The sequence below is a fragment of the Peromyscus californicus genome, unplaced genomic scaffold (assembly GCF_007827085.1).
Source record: "Peromyscus californicus insignis strain IS unplaced genomic scaffold, ASM782708v3 Scaffold_5__1_contigs__length_169319896, whole genome shotgun sequence".
Lineage (NCBI taxonomy): Eukaryota > Metazoa > Chordata > Mammalia > Rodentia > Cricetidae > Peromyscus > Peromyscus californicus.
Window position 1 is genome coordinate 1,030,699 of NW_026294573.1, and position 21,529 is coordinate 1,052,227.

A 21,529-nucleotide genomic window follows, 5' to 3' on the forward strand; every position below is an offset into this window, starting at 1 on the left:
TTTCATTCAGACTTGTCTCAAATAATTTGCAACAAATTGAGAAAGCTGCTTTTGCACCTAAAATAGGCTTCTAACAAAATTAGCAATCAGCCCATTCAGCCTGCATTTTCTAGAGTTTTTTGCAAAACTGGATATTTTGGGCTAGCCTGGAGGAGAGAAATTGGCCAGACAGTGTTTGTGATGTAGTGCTGATTTTTATGTTAGACACATTTTTCTTGTTGAGGTCCATCATGGATGTCATGGTTCAATTATTGTATAGTTTTATAATCTTAGTCAGGGGCTTGCAAACTTTATACTCCAGGACCAGGAACTAAATAGTTTTGGGCTTTGTGGGCTGTGCAGTCTCTACAGCTCCTATCACTGGATTGTACTTAAGTAAGTATCCCAATAAAAGTTTTACAGACACTGAAGTCTATTTCAGATATATTCATGATTTTCAAAATATTATCTGATCAATTAAAAGTGTAAGATTTTTTTTTTTCCGAGGGCTGGAAATTTAGTCCACAACTTTGTACAGACTAGGCGAGTGTTCTACTATTGAACTACACTCACAACGCTTGGGGGTTTGTTTGTTTTTGTTTTTAGACAAGATCTCACTTTGTAGCTTAGGCGGGCTTTTCATTTGCAATCCTCCTGCCTTAGCCTCTCAAGTGCTAGAATTACAGGTCTGCTACCACCACAACTGGCTCAAGAGTCGTTCTTACCTTGCTTGGCTAGAGTACTAGGTGCTGTGCTCTGTCATGCCTTGTTTGCAGAAGAGGGGCCTTAAGTACCATGTTTATAAGTTTCGCATTTTCTGAAGTGCCTTGCGCACAGCTGGTCAGCTGCCAAAAGAGGGAAGCTTTGTCCCTGGAGGAGCGGTTCCCCTAGTCAGTGTTTGACTGAAGGAGCTGCGATTTGAACCCAGAGCTTAGGCAAACAAACACAGATCTCTGAGTTGATGATATTGTGACGCAAGTGTGTAAGTACCCGTGTGGGAGGCTTGGGGGTCAAGCGGTCCGTCACTGGCTCCCAGTCTTCCTGGCACACTAGGTTGGCTGTCGCCCGGCAAGGCACAACAAGCACAGCATGTTAGGTCCTACACTGGGCGATGGGCCACCTCCTACCTTGGCCTGCATATGTGTGGTTCCAGGCCAGTGAGAGCTGCTCAGGTCTCTGGGAACTTGCTTTCCCCTGTTTCTACTTTGACTATTACCCACTGTCACCCTCCATGTGGTGGGGTCCCTTTAGTGGATGCACTTACAATTTGCAAAGGCCGTTTGACCTAGGATTTGCCTGCACTGAATGGGTCATAGTCCTCCCTTCCTGAGCACTGGACAGTCCCTGGGTGCTTGTGACCATTGGGCTTTTGTGTGGAGTCCATCCTGAATGCATATCCATTGTCATCCCTGGAGTTGCTGCACCCAGAATCCCAGCCTGGGGCTGATTGGGAGGACCCTAGCCACTTGGGGTGATTTCCAGACGTGACATTTTAAAGACTACTAAGTATGAGCCCTCCTTGGCTGGGCTCTGGCTGGCTCTCATCCTGTCCGGCAGGCTCAGTACAGAGACGCTTGTTTTCGTGTGACGTCAGCTCCTCCGTATCCATGCCGTGTTTTAGTTTGTGCCTCAGCTGCCGGCTGTAGCTTCCCAGGGGAGCCGGGTACCACCCGGGCCTGGAGACATGAGGAGACATGAGGAGGCAGAGATGTGAGAGGCGGGGAGCAGGACAGCCAACCTTCTATTAGATGTCTGCTCCTCCAGCAGTAGCCCACCCTGCCCATTGTCGATCTAGAGACCCACCCTGCCTATTGTCGGTCTGGAGGCCAGGGGACACAGCATCGGCTCCTTAAAGGGACGGAAGATGCCTCCTTGCACGCCCACCTTCGGTAGAGCATAAAGAATTCTGTGCTGAGGAGGCAGCAGAGAAAGCCGGTGAGTAATGCACGACTCTCCCGTGGATTTTCCGCCAGGCCTGAGGTGGTGGCGTTGCAGGCCTCACGAATGCAGTGGCTGGGGCTGTGGAGCACAAGTCAATGCTTCGGGTCTCATCTCGGCTCTGCCACAGTCTGCGTGTTGCACAGATGTTCCAGCACAGAGTCGACTAGGGCAGGGATGCTGCCGCAGCATCTCACAGCGATGTCGGGGGAAGCACACCGAGAGGCTGTTGTTTTCCCCGGTGACAGGTTTTCAGAAAAATAAGCCATAGCGAAGCATGCGGAGCTGCCTCTGCAGCTGATGCGAATGTGAGGGAAGGAAATGTGCACGGATGGTATGTGCTGAAGGCCTGGGGTGGGCAGCTGCTGCAGAGGCTGGTGAGCGAGCCCTGGGAAGCCTCCAGCGTTGGGAGTGTTGCTGTGGCTGGGCTTTTACAGCCTGGAGTCTGTGTCATGGTCAAAATGAACATGCATCTCTGTTGCTTTCTTCTCACCCTGCATTGCTGCAAGTGGATGGATCAGTGGGACCACAATGGTGAGGTCTGGGCTCCCGCACTCCAGCGGCCGGCACCTGTTTCCGTAAACAAGTGCACCTCTGGCTTGTAGTCTTCCAGGGGCGAGCCTGCCCTGCCTTTCTGAGCTGTGGCTTTGCACTGGCAACAGCCTCGTGCTGGAGTCTGGGTGACAGGAAAGGCACTGACGTGCACCGGGGTCCTCGGATGTCGGCAGGCAGCGCGGCCTTGGTGCCCGGTTTTCTGGCCTGAAATGGTTGGAGGTAGATTGAGATGGGTCTGAGGGCTGAACGGGATTGAGGGTGAGGGGCGTGCATGGGAATGGGGATGCCTTTCTGACGACCATTTTGCAAGGTTTTTTGCTTTTTTGTTTTTTAAACAAAAACAACTACCAGCTTCCCCTACCAAGCTGGCAGGGGCCTTGGGGCCTGGAGAACCAGGTTGTCAAAAGGTAGATCTCCCTCATTTGGAGTGTGCAGGCAGACACCCCCCCCCCCGGGGGGGGGGTGGATATAGCGTGCCCTTCCCCCAGGCATGGGCTGTTCGATGCAGCCAGAATGGGTCTTAAGGGTGGGCTTGTTTGTTTTGGGTCCTTGAATTATAAAATGTGACCTGTGGATGGGTTTGAGAGAAGAACAGCTAGCAGGAGTGTTTGGGAGGAGAAACGAGCTGTGTCATAGTTTTCCGGGATGTATAGGTGTCGTGGCCTCTTTCTGTTTGTGAGACTGCTTGCTCGAAGTGCATAGCCAACTTGAACCCTCAGCAAGTGGACCTACAGCCAGGAGACTAGCCCTGGGTCTTGAGATCTTCCTGGTGGGTTTTGGCCCAGTGTTCCTTGGTAGTTTTCACAGAACCATGGTCAGGGACAGCTTGCAGGAACCAACAGTCCCTCCCCACAAAGCTATCACTTATGAATGCTGGCAGAACACAGAATGGGTCGTGACTGCATATTACCTGTTTTTGTGTCTTGGCCAAGTCTGCATAGAGACCACCCTCTTGTCTAAGCTGCATCAGCCTTCAGTGGACTCCTTTTCCCATGTCTTTGTAAAGTTCAGCGGCACCAGTGGTTATGTAAGAAGTTAGCTGTGAGCTCCGTTCTTGCCTCCCAGACTTTGTCCCTGAGCCTCAGGCTGCTGTCTTGCAGCACTTGCTGGCCTGACTTTCATTCCTGTCATGCAGGTCAGAGTGCCCATGGGGTCCCTGGAGCCCCTACGGTTCATTCCAAGAGCGGCAGGTAGGTTCCCCAATGGCTTCAGATCTCCAGCTGGGGTGTAGGAACTATTGGAGTTTCGATGTGGGGCCAGTGAATGTTCTTGGAAGTTTTCCCACATCGTGTTGCCTAATCTCTGATAGGTCTGTAGAGTGACCGGATGAGCCAAGGTCTGACCACCAGGAGGACTGTCCAGGGGTTTGGGCTCCAAACTGCTGGGAGTCCTGATAAGAGTGGTTGTTCCCTTTGCTGACCTGGATCTGTTGTGAGGATGTACTGAACAGGGACCATCTTGGGTAAGAGGAGCACTTCTGAATGGGCTGTTTTGTGGGACAATATCTGAAGAATCTAGAATATTTCATTTTTGAACTTGTCCCTGGGTATCCTAGGCATTGATGGTTCTGGCATCATCTTGTTCACTTACTGCCCTCTTGCTATCTCGTGCCACAGGGCCTTTGCTTATACTGTGTCCTCCCTCCCTTTCTGGTAGGATAAATGGTGCTATGGCCATAGCTCCCACAAATTTACTTCCTAGGAAAGTCAAGAACCCCGAGGAGTCCGCTCTCAGCTAAGGGGTCAAGCAGGGAGCAGGCTCAGTGTCTGTTGCTTTAAGATGGATCAGAAAAGCCTTGTCCAAAGTGAGCTGTCTCAGTCTGTCACCTTTTCAGTTCAGATAGATCTGAGACAGCCTGGCATCCCCCTGCCCCAGTATGTTTGGACACTGGTTTATTTTTAGGACTATCCTAAATATGTGGAGTAGGGCACCTCATTATGACAAGCTGCTTTCCTGCTTCTGTCTCTGAGGCCTCTGCAAAAGCTGCCAGATTCCACCCCTCTCCAGGTGGCCACAGGGAACCAGGTGCCCACTTGAACAGAGAGACAGGTGTATGACAGTGTGAGAACGTTTCCGTTGCCACGCTGTGACAGGAGGCTGCCTCAATTTCCATTTGGTTCTTTATTGTTTTGTTTTGTTTTTACAGTGTGGGGGTTTGAATGTGTTCTGATCTTGTGTGTGTGTTTGTGGTGTGTGTCTGTGGAGACCAGAGTCAGCATCAGGTGTCTTCTCTTTTGGGAGAGGGTCTCTTACTGAACCTGGAACTCATCAGTTTATCCAGGCTGGCTGGGCAGTGCGCTATGGGGACCTGCCTGCCTCTGCATCCCTGGCACTGGGCTTGCTACCTCATGTGGCTGTTGATGTGGGTGCTGGGAACCCAGACTCAGGCCTTTGTACTTTTGTGACAAGTACTTTACCAACTGAGTCATCTCCTTTTCAGATGTCTCTTTTGTTGGAGATTCTGAAAAGTCTGGTTTCCAACAAGATGGAGCCACCATATGTTGGCACGCAATGAAGTGTCCGAGTAGGATACAGGCTGCCAGTGCCTACCTCTGGCTGTCCTGGTCACGGTCCCTGGACCATGGCCTTGATTTGCCCTTCGGTAAAATAGTATTGAAAGCATCAATTCATGATGAGCAGAGCGGTCCCGGTCAGAAAACTGTTCTGGTGAATGCTCATTTGTAAACTCAGCATTATATATTATTTTTGCCTGTTTTTTAGGTTTGTTTGGGGTTTTTTTTGCGCGGGGGGGGGGGGTGTCTCACTGTGTAGTCCTGGACTATCTACTCAATATGTAGACCAGGCTGGCCTCAAACTCACTTCTGCCTCCTGAGTGCAGGGATTAAAGGTATGTATCAGCATTCTTGACTGTAACTAAATGTTTATATTGAATATGCATATTTTTGTTTTAATGTTGTGGCTGGAAAGGGACAGGCCCATTTCTCTCAACCAAGTCTGACCCTTATTTCTTCTTGGGATCATTTCGACCATGGCAGTTTCTTTTTGACATTTATTTCCAAGTTTCTATGTAACACATTTGCGTAGTAGACTTTTTAATCTAAGTCAGTTCTTGTTTACCATGCTCCCCGGTTCAGTGAGTTCAGCTCTCCCTGTCTCTTCCCCGACCCCAGGATGGTTGGGTCTTTTGTCTGTTTGTTGTTTAAAGATTAGTTTATTTTTATTTATGTATATAAACGTGTATGTGTATGTGTCCCATATGGATGCAGTGCCCAGGGAGGTCGGAAGAGTGCATCAGAGCCCCTGAAATTACAGTTAAAGATAGTTGTGAGCGGCCATGTGGGTGCTGGGAACCAAACCCAGGTCTGCAGGAGCAGCGAGTGCTCTCTAGCTTCCCATTTACTGTTTAACCAATGCACACCATTAGCCGTACAGTTACTTTCCCATTTTTAGGAAACTTTTGGTTTTCCTTGGAGCATTCTTGATTTGTCTTTCAGAGTTTTGTTTTATTTTTACTGGTTTGGTTTAGACAGGGTATCGTGCATCCCAGGTTGGGCTCAAACTGGATGTGTAAGTCAGTTGAGGATGACCTTGAACTTTGGATCCCACTGCCTCCATCTCTGCCAGCTGAGCTACATCCCTAGCTTCTCTCAGTTTTTAAATTTTTAAAATTTGTTATTATTGTGTGCCTGTGAGAGAGATGATGCATATGATGTGTGTGGGGGCGTTAGTGTGCCACGGCACATGTGGAAGACAACTTTTTGGAGTCAGTTCCTTTCTACTTTTTTTTTATGTAATCCAATTTTATTTTTTCTTTTGTCACTTATAGCAAACAATACTTCAAGCCAATTCTGTGGTTCTTCTCAATGATGCTTTTGAGAGAAAAAAGAGATAAACTCCTATCCCAACTATGGTGATGAGTATGCCTCAGTTTCTCAGCCTGTAGGAGCAAGCCCTGTGTCCAGTCACTTGCCCTGGCAGAGTCAGCACATGAGGTTAACAGAAACCCTTTCTTTGCATACCCATGTTAAAGAAAGGGTTCTTTCTGTATTTTTATTTATTGTTTTATTGGTGTCTGGCTGGGCTTTATTTTGGTGGTGGTCATTTTGGTTTGCTTGTTTCCGTTTTTTTTTTAATTCTTCTCTCATATATTACAACCCACCCACAATTTCCCCAGTGTGGCATTAATCCCAGTACCCAGAAGGCAGAGGCAGGTAGATTTCTGTGAGTTCCAGACTAGCCTGGTCTACAAAGTGTGTTCTTTCTACTTTTGATGTGGGTTGTGACTCAAACTTGGGTCTCCAGCCTTGTGCAGCGACCCACTGAGGCATTTCATCAGACCACTTTCAGCGTTTTTGAGAAGTCCTGTTTTCCCATTGTGGGAGCCTTCCCTCTGTGTGTCCAGTTCTTGGGCACTACCACCTGCCCCGTGCATGTTTCAGGACCTTCTGAGCCCAACCCAGAATGCTGCCACCTCCTCTGCTGGCTCTCTTGATCCAACCTGTCTCCTTTTCCTTTCTTGGTATGACTTATGGTTGAGGGACATTCCAGAGATCCAAGAAGGAAGACAGGGGTGGTAAAGTTTTAAATTCTCAAAAAAACCTGTGGTGTCAGCTCACCTACGTATAAAATATGTTTATGATGACCCTCACGTTAGCTTCTGGCTTACCGTGTGATTCAGAAGTCGGGCATTTTGGAGGGTATGTAGGGTATGTGGTATGTGTTTCTCCTCAAGGATTTTAGTATCTTTTTACTTATCTGTGTGTTCTCAAGTTTCTTGGTAACATCCCTTGATGTAGGGCTTTTGGGTCTATTGTGCTAGGAACTTTGAGGGAGGACACACATGCTGTTTGGATGTAAGGAGCTTCATAGTTGTGTTTTCTTGCATGACTGACTTCCTTTCCACTGTCTTGGGCCCTCTGGTCATTGGTTGGGCCTTCTAGACTGGTCCTCCAGTCTTCCCTGTTTCCTGTCTCTGTGTGTCTTTTTTTTTTTTTTTTCCAGATATCACCCTGTCTTCTTGCCCAAACCATCCCTTAACTCTTTAAATGCCATCCCGTCCCTCCTCGGGTATTTTGTAGAATCTTGATTTATATCCTAGGCTGCCCTGGTACTTGCTGTGTAGGCCAGGCTAGCCTCAAACTTTAACAGTCCTCCTGCCTCAGTCTCCCAAGTGCTGGGGTTTGCCACTGCTCCTAGCCCATTCTTACCTTTGAGCTTTCAAGAGATCTTTGATTTGTCCTTTTTAAAATTGTGTCCATCTCTTGGGCTAGAGATAGAGCTGAGTTAGCATGCAGGTGTCCTGAGTTCAACCTCAGGACCCCGTGAGACTGAGTGTCATGTCTCACATCTGTAATAGCAGTATTTGGGAGGTGGAAGATCAAGACCCCATATTGCAGTCAGTTGTCTCCTGGCTTTTCTTGGCAGGGACGGTTTCCCAGGTGGGCTTGTTTCTGTTTTGTGAGAATTAGAAGGTGCTGGCTGGGTGTGCGACACCCCCCACTTGGGGTTGTCTGGTTCTTTCTCACCTAGTCTGCTCAGGTTTGGGAAGGAAGACCTGGAGGTGAAGGGCCACCTTGTCATCATCTCAGACTGTCTAGCATCCACACAGCTCAGCCCTGCTAATGTCAACCACCTGGCTAATGTCTCTCCACCAAGAAATGGCCCTCCCTGCTCCTCACTGTGTAGAAGGATGTTGGCACAGCCCATGTACAAGGTGGGTCTCAGTGTCCTCCTTGAGAGGGGAGGCGCTATACACATGACACTCCGTCTTCTGTGTGAGAATCTTGTCTTTTCTCCCATGTACTGATTTGCTGGATCTGCCTCCTGTCAGAGTGTCATGTTAGAGTCTGGGTTAGAGTCTCCTACTTGTCCTGCCACCCCAGGTGACCTGGCCTTGGAGCTACTTCGGGTTTGCTCTGACGGATGGTGACAGGGGGCCGAGCGGACATGGATCTCTGGGTGGATGTGGTGGCTTGAATGAGGATGGCCCCCATAAGCTCATACGTTTAAGAGCTTGGTCCCCAGTTGGTGGAATTGTTTGGGAAGAATTAGGGGGTGTGTCACTGGGGACAGCCTTTAAGGTTTCAAAAGACTCCCTCCATTCCCAATGCATGCCCTGTCTCCTCTGCCAAGATGTGAGCTCTCAGCTCTTCCACAGTGGTGTTCTCTGCCCCTTGTCCCTTCTGTTCTGGGTGCCTTTTCCTCCTGAGGATATGTGTCAGGGAGGGGGGGATATGCGGCTTCATGTGTGTCCAAGTGTGCATAGAGAGGCTGCAGGCATCCTGAGTCCTTCAGGACAGACTTGATAAAGCTCAACCTTGGAGCTGCTGTTTGTCTCGCTGCCTTAGGCCAAAAGGCAAGGGGGGAGGATTGGCTTTGAGCGGGGACTGTATTTAATCATTTTGTGACTATAAGACACTTGATTAAAGTGTCCGTACTTGGTGAGTGTTCAACACAGACTGGGAGTCAGGAGTTGTACCTGTGGCCTGTCTCCCTGACTTAAATACTTCCGCCAGGCAGACTCCAGGCTGTGTACACAGACGGACTCAAACAGTTGGCCACCAGGGGTAGAGCCTCATCTCAGGGGCTTTAGAGAAAGACTTCAGGGAGGTGACTGGCTTCCCTTTGGTTTATCACCTGAGGACCCTTGCCTGTACCTGTCACAGCACGTCAGGGTTGTATCTGCTTGGTTACATGGACTGTCCCTCACCTTCATAGCACTTAAAAATCTGTACGTAGGTGGGTGGGGGGTTCTGGGGGTGGCCAGCTGGGTGGCAGGTGCCTACCTCAGGTAGCACCTTCGTTCCTTTTATCTTTTGTCTCAGTCGGTTTGGAGAGGGAGCTGCTTTCCGACTCCCATGCTATTGAAGTCAGTTTTAAGTTCCTCAGACCCAGTTCTCCATGGCACACTCTCTCCTGTAAGACTGGTCTAAAAATCTTTAGACCCCTTTGAAATTACAGCAGGTCCTCAGTTTATAATGGGCTTGTGGGGCCCATTGTACAACCCACTGGTGGCACACCCCTAAAACCCCAGCAAAGAGGAGGATCGAAAGTTCAAGGCTACCCTGTGTTGCAAAGAATGAAACTTTAAAAAAAGAAAGAAAGAAAAGAAAAGAAAGAAAAAGAAAAAGGAAAAAGAAACTTCAAATAAAAAGTGTTTTTATTTGTCCATTTTAAACGTGTTGCCCTAGGATTGGAGAGGTGGCTCGGTGGGTGTAGTACACAGTAGTACATGTTGCTCATCCAGAGGACTTGGGTTCAGTGACTAGTACCCATGTGGTAGCTCACAATCATCTATTAACTTTGGTTCCAGGGATCAGTTATCTTCTTCTTACCTCTTCTGGCACCATGGTGAACATACACACATGCAGGTGAAATACTCATACACAAAACTAATCCTTTTAAAAATCTATTACATATTTATTTAAATAACATTATTTAATAGAATCTGTTTTCTTTTTATTTATTAATTTTTGTAGTGCAAGGGCTCAAACCTGGAATTTTGACATGCTAGGCAAGTGTCCTACCACTGAACTACACCCCAGCTCTTTTTACATTTTCTAATTTGAGGCAGTATTTTCCTAAGTTGCCCAGGCTGGCCTTGAACTCTTGATCCTCCTACTTCAACCTTCCCAGTAGCTGAGATTTCGAACCTTTGCCACCAGACCTGCCTATACAATTGTTTTCAAGCACAAACAAACAAAAATTAATGACCACCAGGAGCAGATAGATTCTTGTGCCTGCCTCTGTGTCTAGTCTGTTTTAGATGCTGGTTTCAGTTGGAGTCGTGAGCAGAACCAGTATAAGAAGCAGCTCAGAGTATTTTAATCCTAGATAAATGTGGATATTCTTTGGTGTTTCTCTAAAACCCGCCTGTTGGTTCCTGTAGGGTAGTTCAGTATTGGGGTGATTTCTCACCTTACCATAGAGCCCAGGGCTCAGTCTTTCATTCGAACAGGCCATTAACGTGTTGGCATTTTGGTCTGGGAAGGCGGCACTCTCAGTAGGCCTCACCAATTCTGTCAGTGCCACAGAGAGTTCCTCTGCCTTCATGAGAGGATTCCATCTATTGCCATGCTCACTGGACACAGTGTGAACTCATGGCTCCCTCACAGGATCTTAGCGATCTAAGGATCCCCATACCTGGCTGAGCTTAGCTCGTTGCCTCTGTCCATCATGTTCCCACACATGTCTGGCCACAGATGTGCCATCCTTATGTCAGGAGTCTGCAGCTCTATACATGGTCAGCTGAGCCCTGGGGACTATGGGTAGATGAGCTGGGCAGTGAGGCATTCGGAGTCATCTGTCCCTGGGTCCCATCTCACACAGGCTACCCAGTCCTGTGCCCGTGTGGCTACACCCCATCACCAAAGAGAGCCAGGCACAGAATGCAGGGCAGATGTCATAGGTAGGTTGTAGGTGGGGGTCCCCTCTCAGCTGGTCTAGGAGTCTAAATGAACTCAGGTTGTGCCTTGAGACAGGACAGTGGAAGGGGCAGAGGACCTGGATACCATGTCTGAGCCTTGTCGCCCTCAGCTTAGGTTGTCTGTGGCCTATGAATAATTGCAGGCTGTGGAATTGTAATCCTTGGGAAATATATGTTCTGGCAAAAATGTATCAGTAGCATTTTCAAAATCCTTACATACTCATTTAAAGAGAAGTCAAGGATGTTGAGTGCAGATGCAGTCTGCCCTTCAGGGATGTTCACAGTGCACTGCACAGCTGCCCTACCTGGAGCCATGCTAGGTGGCACATGCAAAAATACCATGTTCTGCACTGCACTCAGAAAACAGGCCTCTTACCCACTGTCCCACTGCTTGCCAGCCAGAGAGTCTGGGATCAGCTTTCAGTGCAGCCAAAACCCAAATAGCCTGCCACAGCGCTTGTATTTCCCGTTTGCCGTGCATATACGACTTTGTTTTTGCTTGTTTGTTGTTTTGGTACTTGACATAGTCTTGCTATAAAGCCCAGGCTGGCCCAGCCTGCCGAGCGCTGGGATTATAGGCTATATATCCGTTAAAAAACAAACAAAAAATCACCTGTCATCTGTCTAGCTGCTTAGAGCCTACGTGCATAGTGATTCTGTATCAAGCACGTAGGAACATCTACAAGTGCAGAGAGCAAGATTGGATGGCGGGGAGGCTGCTGACCCTGGTTCCCTGTCCCCTTGGCAGTGTCAGTATTGTAGGGTGGGTTTTCCAAATCCTGCCTGGCTGCTGTGGGCTTGCAGAGCAAATTGGGTTTCTCTTCTGCCTTCACTTGTATTGTGGTAACATTGTCTGTTGTCTGAGGAGCTGGTCTTTCTCTCCTCCCTGTTAAAAATGAAAACTAACATTAAGTCAGGATATCGTGTGTGTGTGTGTGTGTGTGTGTGTGTGTGTGTGTGTGTGTGTGTGTGCGCGCGCGCGCGCGTGTGTGCCTGTGGAGATCAGGGAACAACTTTCAGGAACTGGTTCTCTCCTTCCACCATATGGGGATTCAGTAATCGAATTCAGGTAGTCAGTTTGTGACAGGTGCCTTTACCCACTGAGCCATCTCATCTGAGGCATTAATTTCACCATATTTAGCTGGTAGGAGCTCCCTTCGCAGCCTGTGTGCATTGACATATGTTTCTCTATTTTCTGATATGACGATCACCTTGCACTTGCCTGCTCCAGCCTGAAATGAGCCTTGCCTCTGAGGCACTTGGCTTTCTTCTGCTGGTAGAGAAAGGCATTTAGAAGCCATCCTGAGTGTTACTCGCTGCTGGGCCTTGTGGACTGTTGCATGGTCTCCCCTCCTGTGCTGGACCACGACTCCCCAGCCTAGTTCCTCTGCTCTTTGCTTTAATCTCCCAGTTCAGCCATTAGCCAGCCACATCCACCCCGGTGCTCTGGCTCCATAGGCAGACCCAGACATTCTGGAGTAGCCCACCACTGTGTACAGACCTAAATTCATAGGGCTCTAGTCTGGCAATACTTCTTGATGGGCTTGTCCCAGGATGCTCTGCCCTGGAACTGTCTGTCTTCTCAATGGCCCTGCCCTGGGTATCATGGTCAGTTGGGTTCATTCATCTGTTTGCAATAGTTTTAGTTGTTTCCCCATTCTTATTTTATTTGGGAATTGTGTAAATCATTAGCAGGGTTTAAAAAATGAAAACCTGGCCAGGCGGTGGTGACACACACCTTTAATCCCAGCATTCAAGAGGTAGAGGCAGTCGGATCTATGAGTTTGAGGCCAGCCTGGTCTACAGAGTGAATTCCAGGACAGCTAGGGCTATATAGAGAAACCTTGTCTCAAAAAACAAAACAAAAATCACACATGTGTGCACATTTGCATCTTTCTGTTCTATAAAGTGTAGCCTAGCATTTATTCTTGTCTGTGTTTTACTTTCTCTCATTTAGTTAAAAAATTTAGTTGTATTTATTTATTTGTGTGTATGTGTACATGTGTGTGGATATGCTTGCCACAATGTGTATGTGGAGGTCAGAGGACGACTTGCAGGACTCTCCTTCCACTGTTGAGTCCTAGGAATCAAACTCATAGCCTCAGACTTGACAGCAAGGGCCTTTACCCACTGAGCCGTCCCATCTGCTTGTCAACTTTTTTTTTTTTTAATTATAACTGTTTGTATGTATTTAGGTAGGATGAGAATAGAAATAAAAACTCCACAAGTTTAAATACCAACAAAGACCTCAAAGTTAATATAATCTAGGAAAATGGCATTAATTAGACCCATCATTTATTGTCTGCTTGACATATTTCTGTATTTTCCCCAGTATTTTCTACTGGTGAACAATTTGATTTTTACTCAGCTGACAGTTTTTCAAAATTTTCATTTTTTTGCAAAAATCTCCAGAGAACTCAGCCTTTTTTGTAATAGGGTAAGCAAAAGGAAGAAAAAATTTACTTATGACTATTTAGAAAATCTTTTCAAACTGGGCGTAGTGGTGCGTACTGGTAATCCCGGCTCTTTGGAAACCGAGAAAGGAGGATCAGTAATTCAAGGTCAGCCTGGTGTGGCACAGAGTGAGGGTTCAGCAAAAACAGTTAATGCTTCAAAAAAAAAAGGTGTTTAAGATGAGTCATTACCTGAGAAATCTAAAAATACCCTACAGACCTGCAGATCTTCGGTAAAGAGAATGAGTGAGATTTTCCTTGAAGTATGAGGGGCTGTGGGGGTAGCTTAGTCTGTAGGGCGCTTGTTGTGAGGCACGAGGACATGAGTTTCTTTCAGAACTGTCAGAAAAATAGAAAGAAAAGCTGGGCATGGTGGCACACTGTAATCCATCACCGGAGAGGCACAGAAAGGAGCATCCCCGGGTCTCACTGGCTGACCCGTGTAGCCCAGTTGGTGAACCCTAAGTCCCAGTGAGAGACCCTGTCTCAAAAAACAGGTGAGCAACTCCTGAGCAATGCTACCCAAGGTTGCCTCTGGTCTCCAGATACATGAGCACACATGTATATCTGAACATACATGACCATGACCATGTACAGAGAGGGAGAGAGAGAGAGAGAGAGGAGTCTTTCCCCCAAATTTGAAACAATCCTAAAATTTTATGTCTCACCATATTACCTACCACTGTTAAAGTTGGAGTATGGGGAAGTTTTGTTTTGTTTTAAGACAGGCTCTCACTATGTAGCCCACACTGGCCTAGGACTCACAATTCTCCTGTCTCAGCCTGATGAATGTTGGGGTTAGGTATGTGCCATCATTTCCAGCTCCTTTTTTTTTTTTTTTTTTTTGGTTTTTCGAGACAGGGTTTCTCTGTGTAGCTTTGCGCCTTTCCTGGGACTCACTTGGTAGCCCAGGCTGGCCTCGAACTCACAGAGATCCGCCTGGCTCTGCCTCCCGAGTGCTGGGATTAAAGGCGTGCGCCACCACCGCCCGGCCCAGCTCCTTTTTTTAAATTTCTTTTTCTGTTTTTTTTGGGAGGGGAAGGTTGTGTTGTGTGTGTATGTGTCTGTGTTTGCATGGTGGGGGCATTGTCCACATGTGTGTATATGCATTTAATAGGCAAAAAAAACCCAAAAAAACCAACAACAACAAAAACCCTCTATCTCTCTTCCACTTTATTCATCAAGACATCCTCTTTTTTGAGTGGAGCGAAGTTTTATTTCAATGTGCCATCTCTCTCTCTCTTTTTTTTCTTAATTAAGAGATTTTCTATTCATTTTACATACCAACCACAGATTCCCCTGTCCTCCCTCCTCCCTCCTCCTAGCCTTCCCCCCTAACCCACCCACCATTCCCACCCCCTCCAAGGCAAGGTCTCCCATGGGGAGTCAGCAGAGCCTGGTACATTCAGTTGAAGCAGGTCCAAGCCCCTCCTCCCTGCACCAAGGCTGCACAAAGTAAGACATGCTCTCTTAATCAAACCCAGAACTCGCTCACTGGCGAGCTTGCTCAGGAGAATCCCATCTTTGCCTTCCTGAGACTGGAATTATAGGTAGTGGCCATGCCTGCCCAGCTTTTTTGTGGGTTTCTGGGGATCCAAACTCCAGTCTTCATACTTCGTCAGTCACTTAACTACTGAGCCTTATCGCCAGCTCCTTTTTAAATTTTTTTAATAGAACTCTGGGGCCCTGTGCATGCCAGGCAAGTTTTCTAACCCTGAGCTGTATCCTGGCCCTTCATTTAGTTTTAAACAAAGGAGATTCTGTAAAAAAACAAGAAACAAAAACAGAATATAGGATAGGTTTGAGGTGTCACCATGTTGGGGGTAAAGACAAGACCTGCTGATAGCTGGGATTGTGGTGCCCTCCAGCATCACATCGGCATGTTGGCCTGTGTCTTGAGATGCCAGGTAGTTCACGTGGCTCATTACCCTGTTCATAAAACCTGTACTCAGAGGGGGTTTAATAATGCCTTCTTTTTGCATTTATTATTTTGTTCTCATCCCACCTTCTGTAAAAGTTTGATGTCATATTGACAAGAAGAATATCCCAAGATATCTGAGCAACAGGTGATTTTGTCACCCATAAAAACTATTGCATAAAGAATAAAGCATAGTTTGGATAGATTTGGGGTTTTGTTTGTTTCTTTTCCTGAAACAGCCTCTCAGAGAAGTTACTACTTTTTGCTTCTGTTTTTAATGGGCTGACCCACTATGCAAAGCAGGGCTCTCTTTTCTCTGAGAACCTGCATTTAGCATTGTGTGATGGTGCAGTTGGTCAGAATGGTCAGCACTTGTACCTCGGGAAGGCCCAGCCTTGAGGCTAGGGACTGCTGGAGACGGGTGTGGGGCAGGCTGCTTGGTGACTGGCACGTGTTGGCTGCCTGGGTTCTTGGCTTGAAGGCATCCTTTGTTCTGACAATAGTGCTGTCAGCTCTGAATAGTGCTTCTCTCCTGCTGTGTGCAGAGGGGGTTCAGGCCCTCAGGTCTGGAGTGGTGAGTCTGGGGCTTCTGTTTCTGCAGCCTTAGGAAGGTCACTTTGCTGGTTCCTTAGCTAGCTGGTTCAGGTCCCTCCCTCTCCTTGGATCACCCGTCCTGCAGTGGATCCTATATTAAGGGAACCAGGACTGTAGCCCGTCCTTACCAGACTCTGTGCCCTTCCACCTCCATAGGGGTTAGTCAAGACAAAACTGGGGCTTTCTGCTTTTGGCTTTACTGTTTGCTCAGCCAGTTTCTCCACAAGAGATCGCAGCGCACCTCCACCCTGTTCTATCCATTCTCTTCCTCCAGAGTCTGCTCAAAGACCTTGTTCTCCAGGTCTCTTTTTGTGAAGTCTCACCCCCTAGTGTGCCCCCACCCCGTGAAGGTTTTCAAAGGATGGGATCCATCTGCTTTGATCTTGGTGCATCCTTAGGTCTAAAAGTTCATGCCTGGGATCCCCCACAACCACCCCTCCTCAGGCTCCCTACCTTGAGCTAAGCATCCTTCAGTGAAGATGGTCTGGTGAGTGATGGCCTACATCAGGAGCTGCTTCTAGAGTCAGGTCTGCCAGGAGGAGCTGAACCTCACCTTTCTGCTGGTCCACGTGCAGAGTCACTTTATCTAGGTCAGGCTGTGGGCACTGTGGAGCCAGCCTGGAGTGGGTTACATGTGCTCATCTCACATCTCCAGGGGCCGTAACAGCAGCAGAGGGAAAGGTCTTTTACATTTGTATTTTAAAATTGTAAAAAACTCTACATGCTGATGACACAGAATCTGAAATTCACAGCAAAGTGTTAGAAGAAAACTAAAATCGTCTATCCTGGTACCCTCTAGAGGGCACACCTTTCTTTTGTTCTAAGAGAGCCTTATGTACTTATTACTTTTTAAAGAAAACTCTAGTGGTACAATGTTAGTTAAACCTCTCAGTTATTGGCTAACAGCTCCTGAGTCCTTGGTGAGGGCCCTGCAATCCTTCCTTCCAGTGAGTATTCCACGCAGCTTCCTTCCCTGGGTACAGGAGCCCAGCTTCTCTGGAAGGACATCAGTGTGTTTTATTTTTCAAAGATTTGAGAATGTTCTGAGGATCTAGTTCAGTGGTAGAGCACTTGCCCAGCATGTACTACCTGGCGCCGTCCGCCACCAAACACTGAGAAAATGAAACCAACCAGTATATATAGTTAACTTGTCTGCAGCAAAGCAGAATATTGTGATCTCCCCATCTCCCCTGATCCCCACCCCAGGCTGGGAGAAAATGGCCAGCACTCTGGATAGGCTCCGATGTCCCTAGGAAGTTGCCATCTGTGGTGGTTTGAATGAGATGTCCCTCATGGTCTCAGGCATTCATATATCCCCAGTTGGTGGCACTATTTGGGTAGGCGTAGGAGGTGCGGTTTTGCTCAGGAAACATGTTACTAAGGGAGGACTTCGGGGTTTCAAAGACTCACGCCATCCCCACTTTGCTCTCTGCTTCCTGCTTGTAGTTCAAGATGTCAGTTCTTCCCTTCCAACTCTCCCTGTCATGCCTCTTCTCTACCATCATGGACTCTTAACCTCTGGAATAAATTCTATAAGTTGCCCGGGCCACGGTAATTATCACAGCAATAGAAAAGTAACTAATACGCCATCTCATTCCCTTATGAGACTTTGTAATGATGGTGTCTTGAGTATCACCTGCCGCCTACCTTCCCAGCAGTGCCCTATTGGTGGTCATCCTGAGTCCTGTGTTTACACCTTGGCGGCATTCAGTCACCCCACCTAACCCCTGTGACCATCTTCTTGATGAATTGAGACGGGGAAGGATTTAGCAAAGTCACCTCACTCTCTTCCTGGTTTCTCAGTATATAGACTGTATGGACCCTGGAGACCAGGAAGGACAGTTGGAGGGTGGCCCGTTGTTTAAGAAGACTGGATGTTAGCCAAGCAGTGGTGGTGCACGCCTTTAATTCTACCACTTCGGGAGGCAGAGGCAGGAGGATCTCTGAATTTGAGGTCAGCCTAGTCTACAGAGTGAGTTCCAGGACAGCTAGGGCTACACAGAGAAACCTTATCTTGAAACAACGAGAGAGAGAGAGAGAGGAGAGAGAGAGAGAGAGAGAGAGAGAGAGAGAGAGAGAGAGAGAGAGAGAGAGAGAGAGAGGAAGGGAGGGGAGGGGAGGGGAGGGGAGGGGAGGGGAGGGAAAGAGAAGAGAAGAGAAGAGAAGAGAAGAGAAGAGAAGAGAAGAGAAGAGAAGAGAGAGAGAGAGAGAGAGAGAGAGAGAGAGAGAGAGAGAGAGAGAGAGAGAGAACCAATTGAGATGCTCCATGGAAGTGAGAAAAGGGGAAGAGGCTGAGCCAGGGGCTTATATACACATGGGTGGGTGGGCAGAGTAGCACCCTGGGGTTTACATGGTTTGGATTAATGGGGAGTTGGAAATGGCCTTCAGATTTGATCGTGGAATACCAGTGTGGTAGTCTGAGTTATCATGGCTGCCGTAGGCTCATTTATTTGAATTATATGTTTGAACACTTGATCCCCAGTTGGTCGAACTGTTTGAAAAGGATTAGGAGGCGTGGCCTTTTTAAGGAGTTGTGCCACTGGGGGTTAGCTTTGAGGTTTCAGAAGCTTACTCCATCCCCAGTGCTCTGCTTCATGCTTGTGGATCAAATGTAAGCTCTCAGTTACTGCTCCCACTCCATTCCCGTCTGCCTGCTGCTGTGCTCCCCTCCATGTTCATGGTGGCATCTAACCCTCTGGAACTCTGTGCCCCAGATTAAATGCTGTCTTTAAAAAGTTGCTTTGGGGCTGGAGAGATGGCTCAGAGGTTAAGAGCACTGACTGCTCTTCCAGAGGTCCTGAGTTCAATTCCCAGCAACCACATGGTGGCTCACAACCATCTGTAATGAGATCTGGTGCCCTCTTCTGGCCTGCAGACATACATGCTGTATACATAATAAATAAATAAATCTTTAAAAAAAAAAAAAAAAAAAAAAGTTGCTTTGATTGTGTTGTTTTGTCACAGCAGTAGAAAAGTAACTAAGATAACCTGCAGAGCCACATCCACTCCCATCTTTTCTGCCCTCTGTCTATACTTCTTAGGACAGAATCCAGGCTGGTAATACCCTCTTCTTGAAAGGGACCACAAAGGGCTTTCAAGCCATAAAATTTTGTACAGATCAGAGAAACCAGGATTATGTTGCCAAAAAGAGGACCAGTTGTCTGCATCTGGGTGCCTGGTTCTACAAGAACCACTTGGGGACCATCAGAGGGTGTTGGGGGACTAGGGAGGCTGGGCAATGTGACCACAGTCAAAATTATGGGGCTTTGTGGCCCTTGGGCCCTGGTGTTCACTGGGCCTGCAGAACAAGGTGATACTGTGAATTGGCCCTCCACTGGCCTGGGGCTCAAAGATCCTCCCAGTTTTCCAGTATTCCTGTGTTCTTTGAACATGGTGCTACTGTGCTTATGTCTGAGTGTAAGACCTGAGCTTGGTGTCTGCCTCAGGAGTCAACGTGTCAAAGATAGTAACGCAGGTGAGTGGCTTTGTTCTAAATCTGTCTGCTCTCCTAAGAGCAGTGGCACTTACCGAGTAGAGCTTCTCACCCAGAGTCAGTTCTGAGGTTTACTCTCCTTGTCCTTTCTTCAGGTCCCAGGCACAGTTGTTCCCGTGGAGGTGGGGACATGAGCAAGGGATTCAGAGTTCTTTCCAGGACTGTTGTGTTCAGAGCCTGGAATAAGGTCTGAGTGCAGATGCTCAGAGTGGAGGGGGCAGGGTTGGTGGTGGAGTTCCCAAAATAAAACACCACAGCTGGATGCTGAGAGATTGCACACAGGCTGAAGGATGGCAGTCCAAGGTCAGGGCCCTGGCACTGGTTTCTGGTGAGGTCTGCTTTCTAAGGACCCCTTTTATAAGACAATCCCTCCCTAAAGGGTCCATCACCGTGGTCTGCTCATCTTCTAAAGATCCTAACACTGTCACAGGGGGTTAGGATTTGACACAGACTTGTGGATAGTCGCACACTCAGCCACAGCACCAAGCCTGCAAGAAAGAAGGGGTACTTAGTCGGTGCCACACCAGCAGAGATCTTGCCTCCTACATCACAACAGAAGCCTCAAACCCAGGTGTGGGCAGGGCTTTGAGGAAGACGCTTCCTTTTTCCTTGACTTATAGATAGCTGCCTTTGTCTTCTCATAAGTTCAGCTCCTAGGCTGCCCTTGAGAAGTGAGATACCCACGGGTCATGTCATGGGCTGAGAAGTCTTTCGTCCCAGCTGCCCTAGGCCTTCTGTTGGAGATGCATCAAAACTGTCCACTCATCCCAATGATCATGTAGCTGGCCATATACTGTTCCCCTGAGGTCTGTGTGGCAGGGCTTGGCTCAGTGTCTCTGTAGTGCACTGTTGACCCTTACCCCATCATGAGAACACTGGTCTTTCCCCTCAGCCAGCTCCCTTCCTCCTATGCTGTCCAAAGACTTCTCTGGATACTTAGAAATGGACCCTTGAATATTTGTTCTGTTTTTGCAGTGCTGAGGATGAACACAGGGTCTTGCATGTGTTCGGCAAGCATTCTGCCATTGTATACACCCACCTAAAGCTGTGTCTTCTACAGCCCCATTTCCCATTCCTGTCCCTGTGTCTGTGGTTTTGCTCAGCTGACATAATGTGGCCTTCGAGTCAACAGAGCATGTGGGAGCCAGAGCCAGCCCAGACAGACCTGGCAGTCTAGGGTTCTAGGAATCCTGGCTGTGGGATTTAGTTGTTTTGGTTTAAGGGTTTAGGTTTATTCATTTTTAAATTTTGTTACATGCAAATATTTTAACCATATTAAACAAACTCTCCACATCCAACTTGCAGACTACTTTTTCTTTTTTTTTCATTTTTCTTTATTAAGAAATTTTCTACTCACCCTACATACTATCCACAACCCCCCCCACTACTTTTTCTTTAATCTACACATATTTTTTTAAATTTTATTTATTTATTATGTATATAGCATGTATGACTGAACGCCAGAAGAGGGCACCAGATCTCATTACAGATGGTTGGGAGCCACCATGTGGTTGCTGGGAATTGAACTCAGGACCTCTGGAAGAACAGCCAGTGCTCTTAACCGCTGAGCCATCTCTCCAGCCCTAATCCACACATTTGATCCAAGCAGGTGACAGTGACCACTGTGTAAATGTCACATACCAGTGTGCCTTCCCACAAGTGTGCTGTAACAGAGACTTGTCATTTATGTTGGTTGGCCTGCGAATTGTGGCAAAAAACACGTAAATAGGAGCTGGAGAGTTAGGTGGCTCGGCAGCTAAGAGCACTTGCTTGGTTTCCAACACTCACATTGGTCAACCTACAACTACTTTTAACCCCAGCTTCAGGGGATCCAACACCCTGTTCTACCCTCCCTGGATATCTGTACACACATAGTGTGCACTCGCACATCTACAAATACTCATAAATAAACGTAAATGCTAAAAAATACACATAATATAAAACTGACCATTTTAACTAGGTATAAGGTTATAACCAGCATTATTGTACAGTCAATCTCTAGAAGTTTTCATCCTACAAAACTCTAACCAAACCCTTAAGCACTAGGTCTCCTCATACGGCCCTGGCAGCACTGGTTTGCATTGTGAACTAATTGGCATACTCCCGTAAGGCCTCACACAGGACCTGTCCTTTTGTAGCTGCTTAGTTTTAGTGTAATGTCCGCAGGGCTCATCCATGTTGGGGCTTCTGTCAGAATTTCCTGCCTTCTTAAG

At 47.5% G+C, this 21,529-nt stretch overlaps 1 protein-coding gene across 7 annotated transcripts in view; it reads left to right on the plus strand.

Moving 5' to 3' along the window:
- The window catches only part of Prkcz (protein kinase C zeta), a 117,755-nt gene that overhangs the window by 23,438 nt on the left and 72,788 nt on the right, over nt 1-21,529 (plus strand). The window contains exon 1 of one of the 7 annotated variants that reach the window (XM_052718444.1): nt 1,956-2,294. The exons of 2 other annotated variants lie outside the window; for them this stretch is intronic. In XM_052718444.1, the coding sequence (XP_052574404.1) occupies nt 2,249-2,294 (46 nt within the window). In that variant the 5' untranslated portion in view covers nt 1,956-2,248. Of the gene's footprint in view, nt 1-1,955; nt 2,295-2,333; nt 2,452-2,514; nt 2,692-3,604; nt 3,663-21,529 lie in introns of those variants that run through there. 4 more of the 7 variants (XM_052718445.1, XM_052718442.1, XM_052718447.1 and 1 more) reach the window with 4 other exon arrangements.